This window comes from Taudactylus pleione, unplaced genomic scaffold (genome assembly GCF_031769625.1).
Source record: "Taudactylus pleione unplaced genomic scaffold, aTauple2 ptg000682l, whole genome shotgun sequence".
In the NCBI taxonomy this organism is placed as follows: Eukaryota; Metazoa; Chordata; class Amphibia; order Anura; family Myobatrachidae; genus Taudactylus; species Taudactylus pleione.
Window position 1 is genome coordinate 2,154,078 of NW_028285084.1, and position 16,616 is coordinate 2,170,693.

General features: G+C 42.6%; 1 protein-coding gene across 2 annotated transcripts in view; it reads left to right on the forward strand.

The window, feature by feature from the left end:
* ACACA (acetyl-CoA carboxylase alpha) overlaps positions 1-16,616 on the forward strand; it is a 532,248-nt gene that overhangs the window by 190,125 nt on the left and 325,507 nt on the right. For both annotated transcript variants that reach the window (XM_088455952.1, XM_088455953.1), the window contains exons 29-32: positions 2,210-2,233; positions 4,344-4,487; positions 6,057-6,159; positions 13,807-13,914. In XM_088455952.1, coding sequence (XP_088312078.1) covers positions 2,210-2,233; positions 4,344-4,487; positions 6,057-6,159; positions 13,807-13,914 — 379 coding nt within the window. The remainder of the gene's footprint in view (positions 1-2,209; positions 2,234-4,343; positions 4,488-6,056; positions 6,160-13,806; positions 13,915-16,616) is intronic.

The following is a 16,616-nucleotide window of genomic DNA, read 5'->3' on the forward strand; positions in this document are numbered from 1 at the left end:
AAATTACACATATGCATAACCAGGGGTGTAGCGTTTAGCCATGGCGCTCAGAACATGTGTCTGCTAACGCGCCCTTACCCCCAAGTGTGCCAAGTAGTGTCCAGCATGTAGGGGCAAATTAAAGGGAAATAAACATTAGGGGCAGTATCAAACTGGGACAAGGAGGGCTAGATATATTCCAACCCACTAAAGTAATTCCACCAATTAAAAATAAACCACACAATAGTGCCCACAATTCATGTTATGCCACACAGTAGTGCCCCTTATTCACATTACACCACACAGTACTGCCCTTTATTCACATTATGTTACAAAATAATGGCCACAGTGCATGTTATGCCACACTTTAGTACTTATTAATTTGCATTATGCCACAGTTTGGGCTATTTTTTCACATGCTAAACAGTAGTCCCCACATTTCATATTATGCCACAGTAATGTCCATAGTTCACATTATGCCATAGTAGTGCCCCTTATTCACATTTTGCCTTATACAGAGATCAGTGCGTCCTTGCTGGGGATGTGGTGTGGGCGAAGCCACAAGCGTCGCACCGTCCACACCATGCCCCTTTTCTGGAAGCACTGATCTCTTGATGTGTTTCACGCTCAGCTCAGCAGGTGCTCTGCCCTTTGTCAGAAAGGCTGGTCTCCAGGGCACTGGCCAGAGCAGGCGCCCCACTGGAGCCACCCTCGCTACTCCCCTGTGCATAACTCTGCATAGCACCAATTCCATTGACACAGCCACCCACTTCCATTACCACCCACTTCTGCCCCTTCAGCCAAAAGTGGAGACTCAACTGATTTGCATACAATTCAGCATCGCCTGGAGATGTGCGTGCTTGGCTCCCGAGCATGCACAGTGCAAAAACATGCAAAATAAGTCCACAAAACTGATTTGCAGTCAGCTCTGCATCAGCTGATAAATGCCTTGTAAATAGTTTTTTATTGTAAGGCTTTCTATTGAGTGTGGCTTCACATCTATTAGTTCAGTATCTTCAATTGATTTCTCTGCAACTTTTATGTATATTTCTCAGCCTGTATACTTCAATATGTCATAGACCTTTACTTATACATAAAGCTGAGTCTACATCATTAACTTCTCAGCAAGTGGATGTGCTATTGGTGTACCTCTCTCTCTGATCACCTCTACACCCCATTAGTCTCTGCTTTTCCTGCAAAAAAATGAATGTAATATAATGCACAGTGAAGTGTAATCATCCTCTTACAGCATTTATTTTGCATATGTATGTGGTTTGCTTTTGCTTGCTGGTTAATAGGTGTTACTGAATGTTGTAGAAATGAGTAAATGTAAAGGAAGCCACTCATAATATTGTGTTGCCTTTAGCTATGTAAATTTGTTAAACTGCACATAACATAAATTATCATTATACATAATCATACAGATTGTTTCTTTATTATATTTGACACACTACATTTTGTGGGAGATGCAGAGCTGCACCCCAAATTGTAAGTTTAAAATGTATTAATTGAAAAAGCAATAATTGTGAGGATATGTAAAGTGCTTAAGTATGGGCCCGGTTTACGCCGGGCATACAGCAAATTATATCCATTTTTATTAACACATGTGCCTCACGACCAGTGGTGCTCTCTCTCCATGTCTGCCTGTCGGTGTGCTAGCTGTAGTCAGCTGGGGGTGCCGGCACCAAATCAACACTGCTAACACCCACGCCTCCACCCCTTCAATGGCCCTGACTGAACCGGCCCACCTTGTGTGTATGGCTGGGTGCAGAAGGAGCGGCAGGCTTCAGAGGCAGCTTGGGCACCATAGCAGCCGCACCCCTTGCACACACTGTAGTTACGCCACTGTTTGCATGCATATTCGCAAACAGTGGGATCCTTTTCAGGATCAATGGAATAGGGTTATAGGCGAGGATAATGTAAACAATAAAGGCTGCAGGTGTAATTCTGGGTCCAGTCTTCAACTCGGATAACAAAGCCTGGTATCCCAGCTAATATTGAATATAAGTGCATTTTTGGTAATATGATTCTTTCTGATGTTTCTTTTTTTGCTTGTATGTACTGTATGTTTCATGCATTTAGATCAAAGCACTTACATGCAATAAATATGTTCCATATGTACAGTAGCTCATTAGGCATGTCTGTAAATAGATAAGTGTCTATCTTGATGTCTAGTTGTGACTGTTTTCTTTAACCAGCACATAACTTAACTTTGGCTGTTTAATTACAGGGGGAACATCCCAACGCTGAACAGGTATACATTTTTACATTCTTTTCAGTTTGTATTTTGAGATAAGTCTGATTCAGAATCGCATGCAAAATGTCATTTTCCCAAACAATGTTGCATAGTTTTTTTACCTAAATAAATTCTGGATGTGCTTGCATTTTTTTTATTTATTTTATTATTGAGTTTAGCGATGCCAAGTCACTTTCCCAACTGTAAATCAGGGTGTGCATTCCCATGCAGCACAATTTTTTTTCCTGATGCAAATGTGCTGGATTTGCTTGTAAGTGGAAATCAGACCCTAGGGGGGAAATGTGATAGCTTGCAAATTGCAGGCATCGGCGTGATTCTGGCGTGTCTGCCCAATGTTTTAAATTGGCATTCATTTAAAAGGCAAAACTAGGTTGGTTGGATGTAAAACATTGGACAGACTTGTTTAGAATTGCAGCTATGTCTGCATCTCGCAGGCTATTCAATTTCCTCTTAGAACTTTTAATTACTTTTTTATTTTTATACAGTTTGTGTCCTCACTACTTAGGGCTCTATTTACTACAATCCGCATTAGTAATGCAGATTGTAGTGCGATATTACCGACTGAATTCGCATTGCGAATTCAGGTAATATCACAGGGATTTACTACAAATCCCTTGCAGGGATAGAGCTTGTGATAAAGCTCTGTCCCTGCGAATCCCCTCCACACACTAGTCACTGTATTTTTGCAAAGAAATACCGTGACCAGTGCCCTGCGCATGCGCTGACCGGCCGCTGCTGCTACCAACCCCGGCGCTAAACCCCGCGATCACAGACTCTCCCTCCCCTCTCCCTTAATTACACTTACCTTCATGATCCGGACTCCGGTGATAACTTCCATCTCCTCCGGTCAGCTGATCTCCCATCCTGCACCATGACCCGGTCAGCTGATGACCAGGCCGCAGTGCAGCATGGGAGATCAGCTGCCCGGAGGGGAGTCATCACCGGAGCCCCGACCAGCAGTCCATGGAGTCAGGTATGTGAATTTTTTTTTTTTTTACAGTGAATCAGCGTGTGGTCTGTTTAGACCACACAGCTGATTACTGGGGCGGGCTCTGCTCTCCCCGTCAGAGCAGAGCAGGAGTCCGGTAACCGGGGGGAGACCCTGGATAACGCCACCTCCAGGAGGCATTACTATCACAGGGCTTTCCCCGGTATTTTTTAACAATTTATTTTTAGTACCTTTGGTCGGATCACATGTTCCATTACAATTATCTGATTACTTAAAATAAGTGATACTTAGGGGTTGGAGTAGAATTTTTACGAATTCTACTCCAGTTGCCCTTTAGTAACTGTAGGTGAAACTAAAATAATATGAAAAGGGTGTGAAAACACCCTTTTTCACTTTATTTTTAGTAAAAATAATGTTAATAACTAGAGCCCTAAGAGAGAATAGTGGCCGAGCCTTCTTCTCAACTCCTAGACCAATGATCACATAATCTGTTTGCTGGGAAAATAATCCCCAACAAACATTTTTTTTTTTTGCATAATGTGATAGAATTTCAATTTGCCTGCATGAAAACTGTCATACAAATTGATATTGCCAATTTGATTTCTTTTCTTCTTCCTTTACTGGAATTAATTCAGCCAGTTTACAATGCAAATTAGAGGGACATTTGGAAATGTAGCAACCTAAAACTAAAGATTTACAGGGAAGTTATGTATGAAACACAATAATTAATTTAGTTTTAGTTGCAGTATCACAAGATGACCCCAAAATCTTACTCTCCTGGGTTTCAGACTACTCCTGGCTTCTTTATATAAACACTGGGTTACTTTGAGATTTCTCTCTCCACTGGCTTATTCCACCCTCCTAGAGGTGGTGACAGTGTGGGGATTGGCATGTAGATTAATGCTGGGGCACCAACACATCCTCCACTAGTGCCATATGTGGTTGAATTACAAACTCTAGACGTGGCATTGAATGCCATCACCAGGATTGTGTCCCATTGGAGACGTCCAAAATAGCAATACATTTTCCTTATTCACTTTTGATGGTCACAGTAACCTATTGTAGTCATTGTATAATATTGAATAGATTCCACTACAAATAGTTTAGTACATATGATGACATATATTGTAACAATATCACAATTTCCTTCTTTTCTAGAATGTCATTTTCTTCTAATCTTAACCATTATGGAATGGTCCACGTCGCTAGTGTCAGTGATGTCCTCCTGGATACTTCGTTTACTCCTCCTTGCCAAAGAATGGGTGGCATGGTTGCTTTTCGGACTTTTGATGATTTTGTCAGGTATGTTCTACTTGCACAATGCATGGAACCTCTTTGCAACTGAAGTAATTCAAACATACAGTTGAGTGACACTTGTTACATCACTACAACAAACTTTACACTAGCTCAAAAAATTAACAATGGTTAAAAACAAATGGTGGGACAGACTGCATTTTATAATATATTATTATTATTATCATTTATTTATATGGCGCCACAAGTGTTCCGCAGCGCCTTACAAAGTACATAGACAAAAAAGTAACCATTGACTTACAATACAATACAATACAGGACATGGATAAACAGTGCTATATTAGTGACATTAACGCCCGCATAAGCAGCCAAGTGTTAGTTGCCCTAGTGGCTGGTAAGAGATAAATTAAATTACAGTAGGGAGAAGCACAAGAGGGTAGAGGGCCCTGCTCGAAAGAGCTTACATTCTTTAAGGGAGGGATATATAATGCCTTATCCAGTGTGTTATCTTTATATATATTACATGTGTACAATTATGCCACCAATAATAATGCGTTATTCTAAGTGTATGAAAAAACACTCTTTTTTTTTTTATTTTTGGTCCAAATAACATATTCATTGTAAATAATAATAATAGTTAATCTCATTATGAAGAGATTTTTCTTTCACATCTTTTCAAGTTACAGGAATGTGAATTTGAAAACTTTGCAGGAATGAGAGGGGCACACATCTAATCGTCATATGTGATCTTCACTTGAGCATAAAATAGAAGTTGAGCAACCTGCAATTAATTGTTATATTTGTTTTATTTCATTTATTAAAAATATAACCTCTTGATTGCACAGCCCTCTGCTGAGTAAAGTGAGTAGTATTTGTGGCACTATTACAGCCAGATGTATGTTATTTGAACAGCATAAAGATGCACTTAATGAACATATTTGCACATTAATTCTTATGCCATTGCTGTGCATAGTTGTGACCGACAAGAGAACTCTAAAATACGTTGTTGTCTTTATTTCCTGCTGCACGGTTTTTAAAGCCTACAGTATATTTTAAAGCTTTTCAATGGGTGCTGCTAATGTTCCTCCTTCTCATCTGTTTCTGCATCACTCACTACATTCATTTTGGTTGTGGGAGCTGGTGCCTGTTTTGGGAGTAGGGAATATAGGAATCTGCTTGCACAGTAAGGAATGAAATGTCAGGAAGAATTAAGCATAACTGTCGACTACGGCCCAGCAGGGACGGTCTTCTCTTGAATCAATGATTGTGGCATCTGTCTTTCCATGTGTGCAGATGCACGACCCCTGGGAAGGGAGGCGATTACACCGCTCTCATTGCTTACGTCATAAGCTTTTCTGTTATTTGCCTAATAAAGGCTGACTAGATTAATGCAAGTTTTCTGCATGCCAGCCTCTAAGGCTTTACTAATGTTAACTTAAACATTTCACGTGATGTTAAGCAGGATTTGCAAAAGTGTAGCACTTTACAAACACTTTAACCATTTTTGTTTGCTATATTTTTACTTAAAATTTAAGATTTCAGTTAATGTTTAATGTATACGGTCAGAATTTGCATAAATTGCTGGTCCTACTAATGTCTTGTGTATTGCTGTTTTAGAATGTTTGATGACGTAATGAGCTGCTTCTCAGACTCGCCTCCTCAAAGTCCTATCTTTCCTGAAGCAGGCCATCCTTCCCTCTATGATGAAGATGACAATAAGGTTCATATTTGGTAGCATTATGTTGTTGTCTTTTGTGTGTTTTCAGTTTGCTTGTTTGCAGCATCATACCTCATGAGAATTCCCCTCCACCACTGTTTGTTGGGCACTTGCAATTAGGGCTCTTTTCTTCTGAGACAAATGGGATTATCATTGAACACTTTAGTAATATATAAAGGGGAAAGGAAGGCCCTACAAAATGTAAAATAAAATAATCCGCTGTTTTTGCTGTGGAAAACATGCAGATTTCTTAATGTGTACTAGGTATGTCCATCCAGCCACATCATCTGGCCATAACATAAGCAGGTTTGGTATCTCTACTACAAAGAGCTTGCAGTCCCTCTCCCACTGAACAGGAGAGTCTTTAGCTGCATGTAATGTTAGATTGTATATCTAACCAATGGTAAAATATAGGCAGGCATTTCTAAAATGTTATATTTTGTGTGTTTGTATATATAATCTGTATAATATTATTGTGCACTTTAGTGTTAAATCTGTATGTACCATCTTTATCCTTAATCCAAGACCCGTTTGAAGCCAACACTGTAAATCTTATAATCTGCCCAAGCAAATACATATGAAAAACTGAAGGCCTAACACAGTATATTGTGGGCAAGTGTATATATATATAATATGGGCACGGTTATATTAAGGCTGAATCGAAAATAACTGAATTCTTCATAGAGAATTTCCGGGGGGGAGGGATATGGTGTTTAAGGGGCTACACCTCAAAAGCTATTGGAGGTACCGAGCTGAAATTTGGCATTGACAAGAAGAACTGTTGCTCGGTGCTGTATGCCAAATTTCAGGGTAAAAAAAAAAAATAATGAGGATTTGGGATTAATCTAAAGTTCCAACTGTCAGGTTTTTCTGACACTCTCAGTTAGGACCCCTTTTCTGCTGTTCTTTATGGGGGATTTTTGGGAAGGCATTACTCAGGGTAGGGGGCGAATTTAGACTTTGGGTTTGTTTTATTAGGTAGCTATTGTTCCAGGATAGGGCCTTTTGGTGTTTAGGTAATTGAAAAATTTACAGTTTTCAAACTATTACCTCACAATTGCACCATTTATAGAGATAGGAAGCTTCAATTCATTGTGCAGCCTGAGTAGGTGCCTTCAACGAGTGTACTCATTGTAGCGTCACCTGGGTGCACCAAGATGGCTGCCATTTGCGGCAATGGCAGCTGACAGAACCGGTGGCAGGGAACTGGTAGCGGTGGAGTGGGTGTCATTGGCGATAGTGGAGCAGGCGATTGCGGCTTCGGTACGGGTGGTGGCAGTGTGGGCTGCGGGACCCTGCAGCAGCGGAGGGACCCGGCGTGTGTGCGGGTGTTGGCAGTGGGCCTGGATCCGAGAGGATCCAGTCCCTACCAGCCATTCTGCCGAGTTCGGCAGCAGAGCCCATTTCAAAAATGGCGTCTCAGCGTCATTTTTGAAAATCAAAAAATGCCACCGCAAGCCAATCACTGCTCGCTACATCATCACCCCGCCCACTTGGCTTATATAAGCCAGAGCGAGGAGGCGGTATGGCAGTCCGGCCGAGGAGAGGGAGCAATGAAGAGCTCCTGAAGAAAGAAGATGCCAGAAGTCCTAGTGGGTGGCGGCCATGTAAAAGAGCTGACACATGCTGCTGCCCACTAGGTGAAGAAGACACCAGAAGCTCTAGGCAGGTGGCAGCCACACAAAAGAGCTAACTGGCTGCCACCCCCTAGGTGAAGACGGCAAAGCCTGGGGTGGCAACGGGCGCGCAAAAAAAAATAAAGGCCGCCACTCCCCAGGTGAAGACGCCGTAGCTCTGGCGAGTTGGTGCCCGCAAGGCGAAGACGCTGACGTACTGGGGTGGGGGGGGAGGGGGAAATGTCCTTTTATATTTTTACACACATTCAATATTTAAAATAGATGGATCTCACTGATACATCCATGCCTATGTGTTTTATTGATTTTATTTTCTCAGATGTATGTCCAGCGCTTGTGAGCCCCTCTGTTGCCCGCTGATGCCCCAGTGCACTGCCCCGCTACCCTGCCGCTGCCCCGCGCTCCTGCAGCCCGCAGCTGTCTCTCCCTGTACACCCCCAAAACAACTGTGTGCCGGCCTTCCTCCACCCGCGCTAATGTACCATTTTGTTGCCCTTCTCCCCTGCAGGTGGCCCAGTTTGCTCCTCCAAACCCTGATAGTTAATACATTTTTCAAAAGCAATGAAATTCCATAGGCAAAAAAACTTACGGTTTCACATGTCTCATTAAGGCTTTTTAGACATGATCTGAAATTTCACAAAACCTATTGAATTTCTGCCAATCAAACTTAAAAAAGCAATGAAATGCCATCACACTGTGGTTAACTGCAGATTCAGCACTCACACAGAGTGAGATTGCTGTCACTCCCTATATTGGTGGAGCTGGTAAATCACAGAATTGTGTTCTCATTGTAATACACACATGCTGTCTATGCAACTGAGGTCTGAGCAGAAGATAGAGCTGCACAGATTGGATAAAAGTGGAGTGTCACGGCTGCCAACACTTGAGACTCCTGGAGGGAGGCCTACTAGGCACAATAAACTGGGGTGGTCTTAGGAATGACCTTTCCATAAAACTCAGTAGCACAGGATAAAAGTAAAATAGAATTTATTCAAAAAAGAATGATAATAAGCAAGGTCTCAAATAAAGTCTCAAACAGCACAGAGGTTCACATATGCAATAATAAGTATAGGAGAGAATCCCCAAATATATATATGCAGTCTTTAACATATAAGAACTAACGTGGTAGCGGAACCCCGAGTCCAGAATGAGGCCAACACCTCAGGATGACACTGTAACGGTGCAGTTGACAACTGTAATAAGGATGAGTTCAATATCCACAGGAACGGAAAGACAATAGGCAAAGTAAATAGTGCAGCAAAATGGTGAAACTGCAGTGATGGAGCAATAAGCAATACTTAGGCAATAGGAATGCTGGGCCCTGTAGTGCAGTGGGTGACTGACATCGGAAGTTCATCTGGAATATAACAAAGTCCACAGCAATCCACAAGTACAGCGGGCATCTGGCAGGAGTCCAAGAAAAGACCTGAAAGCAACGTTGCACAGACAATGAGACACAGTTAGTAACAGGCTTTATACTAGAGGTCTGTGATCCATAGGAAGTTTCAGAACATGTGACCCAAATGGAATCAGGTTAGAAATAATGAGCAATCCAGGAATCCCACAACCTGACGACACCTCCGAAACAGATGATCACTCTATCCCCTGAATGAGAAGCATGCCAGCAAGCAGGATAGCTCCTCCAACAGCCACAATGGAACTTTGGCAAAAGTAGTCTATCTTTATATACTGAAATAGTCGCAGTCCTGACAGTGGGCCTGATTCAGAGCCGGTCGCTATTTGCGGTCGTTTGTTCAACAAAAAGGGGTGGCTATTCAAATGAACCGTTCGCTCTTTTCGGTCTTTTGACGCCTCTATGTCTGAACGAGCGAACAAAACTTGCGGTTGTAATTTTGAAAAAGACGCCCCCTGGCCGCTCGCACCATATGTCATGTCCGCTATTTATTAGATTAATCGAGTACATCGAACAGCGTATGAACTGCTCGCTATTCTTGTGGCTGGTGTTTGCTACCACAAATTTGCGAGCAGTTCTGGCTATAAAATAACCCAGTGACGTGGTCAATGACGCTCCAGTATTAATTATGCACACCCTTAAAACGCCCGTTTTGACCTTTAAGCACGCCTGCGTTCTGATTTCCACTCCCCGTTTTCAAGCACCTTCCCCTGTTACCACCCACATACGCCTCCTCCTGTCACTCATATTAGCAGGCATTCGCTATTTAGCGAACAAATGATTTTCGGCCGCAATGACTGGTTTGCGCATGCGTATTACGATCCGTACACATGCGCAGTTGGGCAAACATCGCTCCGAGCGAACGAGCGGCCGCTTACGAGCGGCTCTGAATCAGGCCCAGTATCCCCCCCCCTTTTTGGGTGGTCTCCGAACACCCACCAGGTTTTAAAGGGAATTTAGCATGAAAATTACTTATCATGGACATCAGAGTCTTTAATCCAAGATCTCTCCTCCGGGCCATGACCCTTCCAGTCTACAAGATATTGCAATTGATTTTGATGCTTACGTGAATCCAGAATCTTATCGATCTCAAACTCCAAACCTCGAGCAGTTGTTATGGGAGGTACTTTAGGCAAGCTGTCATGAAATCGATTAAGAATCAATGGTCTAAGCAAGGAGACATGAAAGGAGTTAGGTACATACATAGTTGAAGGTAACTGTAATTTACATGCCACTGGCTTGATAATTTTTATAATACGAAAAGGACCAATATACCGGGGAGCAAACTTCGTGGTAGGTACTTTAAGTCAAAGATTTCTAGTAGACAACCAGACACGATCCCCAACAGAATACTCAGGAACAGCCGAACGTTTTCTATCAGCAAAGGTTTTATAATTGTGAGAGGGTTTCCTAAGACACTTATGTACCTGGGTCCAAATTCCAGAAAAATGTTGGAGGGTAGCTTTAGCTGCTGGGACGTCCACAGTAGGAATTGACTGAAGCTCAGGAACTCGAGGATGTCGGCCAGTATTGGCAAAAAAATGACTTACACCTGTAGCAGACGAATAATGAAAGTTATGAGCAAACTCATCCCAAGGCAAAAAATCCATCCAATCATCTTGGGAGGAAGAAATACACATTCTTAAGAAGGTCTCCAACTCCTGGTTCACTCTTTCAGTTTGTCCATTTGACTGAGGATGACATGCAGAAGAAAACCGCAATCCAACCTGCAATGACGAACACAAAGCCCTCCAAAAGTAGTCTATCTTTATGTACTGAAATAGTCGCAGTCCTGACATGGAGTGGATGTGGGAAGAGACAGAGCGGTGTGGATGGAGACAGATAGGCGTGGAGAGTGGGGGGAGATTAAGCAGCACTGATGGGAAGGAGCCAAAGTGATGCAGATGGGTGGAAAACAGTGGTGCAGATGGGGGGGACAAAGTGATGCAGATGGGTGGAAAACAGTGGTGCGGATACAGGGGAGTTAGAGTGGCACGGCTTGGGAGAACAGAGCGACGTGGATAAAGGTAAAGCGTGGCATGGATGCGGGAAGACAGAGCAGCGCAGATGAGTAAAGACAGATTGGTACGGATGAGGGAATACAGACTAGCACAATGGGAAAACACCAGTAGAGGTTAGGGAAAACAGATTGGTGTGGATGGGGGGGGAAAGACAGAGTGCCACGTTTGGGGGGGGGGGCTCAGAGTGGTGCAGATGGAGGAAGAAATAGTGGCACAGATGTGGGGAAGACAGAGTGGTGTGGCTGGGGGGAAGGCGGTGGTGCAGATGGAAGAAAACAGAGTGACACGGATGCAGAAAGATAGGGTGGTGTGGATGGGGAAAGTCAGATTGGTACGGATGAGGGAATAAAGAACTAGCACAGTTAGAAGACCATACAGCTGTAAGGATTGGGGATGTAATAGCAGCATGGAGGTGAAGATAGTGTATATGCATAGACCGAGTATGATAGTTTAAGAAATTAGGGAGCTGAATGTGTATTCTGAATGAGATGGAGTGAGAAGGATTTTGGATCCCAGTAGGATTGTTGTATTGAATGAATGGGAAGATTGTGGGCAATGAGTGGGATGTATGTGCCACATAACTGCTCAGTCTAGTTGCCTAGACTGCATGTGTGTATTCCAATGAGCATACAATTCTGTGAATTAGCAGCTCCACCATTTTGTGAGTGACAGCAATCTCACTCTGCGCTGAATCTGCAGTTAACCACAGGGTGTGATGGCATACCATACCTGTATTGCGCAAGGAACACGTCCATTAAGGCGTCAGCCTTAATGATCGGAATTTTATTGCTTTTTTAAGTTTGGTAGAAATTCTATAGGTTTTGTGAAATTTGTCTAAGAAGCCTTAATGGGACATGTGAAACCGTAGGTTTGTTCTCTATGGAATATATATCTAATGTTTTTACACATATAATAGAAGGGCACAGGAATCTAAATATACATCTACATGTATATATAATCTGTAATGTAAATATTTTGATACTGAAATGTTATAAGGCTTGGTAAGATGATTTGCTATATGTCAAACTTGTGCAGGGGAGGTTTCTAGTTTCGGTAGAAACCTCTCCGGGCACCCATTGCTTTGTTGGAACTCTCCAAAATGCTCCTCAAACCAGTTCTGGATAGCTTGCGACTGATGAAACAATGCATTATAATGCTGGAATATTCCGTAGTTGTGGGGCTACATGAAGTCCCTGAAGGGCAGCAAAAGCTCTATAAGCAATGCTGTTACCTGTCAATGATGTTTTCAGGCAGACCAGCAGACCCAACACATGCCACGTGAATACACCCCACACCATTATGGTTACCACCATCAACCTGCTTGGTGTCTTGTTGACAACTGGGGTCCATGGACTCATGGGGTCTGCACCACACCTGAACCACAACATCAGCCCGAAACAACTGGAACCATGACTCATTGGATCACGCCACATGTTGCCAGCCCTCCAGGGTCAAGTTAGTGACATCACTAACCCATTTTAGGCTTTGTGTTTTGGTATTTTGCTCCCATTTTCCATGGAAGCTAAAGAACTCTGCACTGACCTGCTTGGATATACATTGAATGCGATTTAAGCCAGTGTTGCTTGTCTGCAACCACAGACAATTCTGGCCAGATGCCACTGGTCATGATCATTAGGCACCCGTGATCGGCTACTGCGCTGTCAACAGTTGGTGGTAATGCCTTCCATGAGGTACACACGTGACACCGTAGATCGAAGAATGTTGAATGTCCGCAAAACAGATATTAAATGCCCCATTCATCAAGCACCCACTATCATGCCCCGTTCGAACTCCAATAATTCACGTCGCCTTGCTATGTGCAGCCTAGCCGATGTTCAAAACTGACTCAAGAGATGTCCGATTACAACTGATGCTGGTCTGGGCATTTCCAAGATGTCACAGTACGATGACACCACCTACCATTACCTTTACATACTGCTATCCCATGACTTTTGGAACTTCAGTGTATGCAGTATAGTGGAAAAGATACTTCACTGATGGAGGCAGTACTTCAGAAACTGGAATATAATCAATTCAGTTTCGTTGGTCTTTGTTCTACGTAAAGATGTGCGCTAAATCTGGTGGGAGGCATTAGGTTAGTAGGCAGTAGTTTTGTCATGCTTTTGTAGTGAAGTGATGGTGACTTGCTGTTGAGCAAGTGTCCTCAGACTAGGCTGAGCTACAGGAAAACTGATATGCATCACATTAGTCTTTTCATCGTATATACTGTTAGGTCTCCCAAATGGGTTGCAATATAATCTCCATCTAGAGATCAGACAAATGTGTGCAAATGGTAGACATTCATACATGTGTGGAGTGAAAAGAGCTAGAAATTTGGCCACTGTACTTGGTTGCCATAAATGTCCTGTCCTATTTATTTATCTTTGTCCTAACACATTTTAATTTTTAGAACACCATAAAACTGATATTCATATTCATTTTCTTTTGCTTTATATTTTATCTGCTATTTCATGTTGAATTTATACAGTGTATGTTTCCACCTTTCAACAAGACAACTTGAAATCAATGACTATATATTTAGAATATTTCTTCTGAATAAGCGAATATGTCTCTTATGTAGAGCATACTGGATGATCCTATCCACATCCTCAACATTGCCATCAAAACTGACTGTGACACTGAAGATGATGGATTGGCTGCCATGTTCCGGGAGTTCACACAAAACAAAGTAAGTAATATAAAGGTAACCATGTTACATCCATGACTAAAAAGGAAATAAATAAAACATATTTAGTCAGTAAAACTTACTAGATTGATTTTCGTAGTAAGTAAAGTCATACAATTTTGTTATTGTTTATCTTTTTGTGTTATCAAAAAATATAAAACATTTTTTCATATATGAATAGATAAGTTATGCATAGTTGACATGTAAGCCATATTCCCTGTTTAGTTATATGCCATACTTTCTATGTAAACCTATGCTTTGATTATCAGCTAAGTATGGTATTAAAATGCTAACCTTAAAAGTAGCATACAGTATTATTATTTTTGTTATTAGCTTGTAAGGCACCACAATCGTCTGCAAAGTGAGGAATAAAAAGCATATATAAAACAGGGACAAATAAAGTAGACAAAATAAACGTAGATGTAAAAAACAGGCCCGTAACTAGGTGTGTGGGAGCAGTGCAGACTGCACAAGGGTGAGAAAGCCGCATCGTCGCTGCCCAAGTGGCAGCTGTATTTGGTTTGCATAGCTGCCACATGACTTGCCTACCACTCAGCTTCTTGTTTCCAGTCCCCTCTTTGTGAGACCATGACATCACTTGTGGGAGGGCAATGGTTTGGCCAACCCAGGGTATGTTCGTTCCTGTTATGGCAGTAGTGAAAAAAAGGATAGAGAGGGCCCTTCTCATACCTGTTGCATCATTGGGAAAATGGTAGAACTGAAACAACATGAATGAGTGTGGTTACGGTTTAGATAGGGACAGTTGTAAGTAAGGTTGTACTAGTTTGAGTGATGTGCAGGTCACAGATCAAAGAACATGTGAATTCAACTATTTAGGAGTGAGGGTTAAGATGAATGAAGAGGAGGTGTTAGGGGGTTGTAGTAGTCAAAGTGGGAAATGTGAACATGCAAAAGAGGTTTTTGTTTCTTCTTGGGTATGAAAGCCAATGTTAGGGCTGAATAATTAAAGTGTGACACCAAGGCAACAGGCATAGGAAATATAAAACATGTGCAAATTATTGGGGAAGGGAAGAGGAGAATCTTTGTTTTCAACCAATCAAATATATGCTTTCAGTGCCTAAACTGCTACTATTGGTTAGATAAAAGCAAGAAAATGGCATATACAGTGTGTGTGTGCAAATATATATATATATATATATATATATATATTTTAGGGGTGTGCACCGCCCACTTTTCGTGTTTTGGTTTTGGATCTGGATCTTTCTTCGTGTTTTGGATCTGGATTGGTTTTGCCTAAACCACCCTTCGGTGTTTTGGGTTCTGGGTTTTGTGTTTTGGATCTGTATTTTTTTTTTAAAAAGCATAAAAACAGCTAAAATCACAGAATGTGTTGATTTTTCTGCTCCTATGCTATTATTAACCTCAAAAATCTTAATTTCCACTCATTTCCAGTCTATTCTGAACACCTCCCACCTCACAATAGTGTTTTTATGTCCAAAAGGTTGCACCGAGGTAGATGGATTACTATGCTAAGCGACACGAGTGGGCGGCACAAACACGTGGCCCATCTAGGAGTGACACTGCAGTGGCAGACAGGATGGCAGTTTGAAAAAACTAGGCCCCAAACAGTATATAATTCAAAGAAAAAAAAGAGGTGCAAGATGGAATTGTCCTTGGGCCCTCCCACCCACCCTTATGTTGTATAAACAGGACATGCACACTTTAACAAACCAATCATTTCAGCGCCAGGGTCTGCCACACGACTGTGGCTGAAATGATTGGTTCGTTTGGGCCCCCACAAAACAAGCTGGCAATTAATCTGTCCCTGCACAAACTGGCTCTACGGAGGCAAGATGTCGTCCTCATCCTCCTCATTCACCGATTCCTCACCCTCTTCAGTGTTGTGTACATCCTCATCCTCACAGAGTATTAACTCGTCCCCGCTGGAATCCACCACCACAGGTCCCTCTGTACGTTCTGGAGGCTGGTCTCCCTGGAAGAGTTGATAATTCATTTTTATGAACATCATCTTCTCCACATTTTGTGGAAGCAACCTCCTACGCCTTTCGCTGACAAGGTTCCCGGCTGCACTAAACACTCTTTCGGAGTACACACTGGAGGGGGGGCAACTCAGGTAAAATAGAGCCAGTTTGTACAGGGGCCTCCAAATTGCCTCTTTTTCCTGCCAGTACAGGTATGGACTGTCTGACATGCCTACTTGGATGCTGTCACCGATGTAATCCACCACCATTCTGTCAATGGTGACAGTATCATATGCAGTGACAGTAGACATGTCAGAAATTGTTGCCAGGTCCTTCAGTCCGGACCAGATGTCCAAACTTGGTCCTGCCTGCCCTGCATCACCGCCAGCGGGTTGCTTAGGATAAATAAGTTTTTTCCTGGCAGCCCCAGTTGCGGGAGAAAATGAAGAAGGAGCTGTTGACGTGTCACGTTCCGCTTCAGCTGACAGTGTTTTCACCAGCAGGCCTTTGCACCTCTGCAGGCTTGTGTCGGCCGGAAAGAGAGACACCACATAGGCTTTAAACCTAGGATCGAGCACGGTGGCCAAAATGTAGTGGTCTGATTTCAATAGATTGACCACCCTGGAATCCTGGCAAAGCGAAAGAAGGGCTTCATCCACAAGTCCCACATGCCGAGCGGAATCGCTCTGTCTTAGCTCCTCCTTCACTTTCTCCAGCTGCTTCTGCAAAAGCCTGATGAGGGGAATGACCTGACTCAAGCTG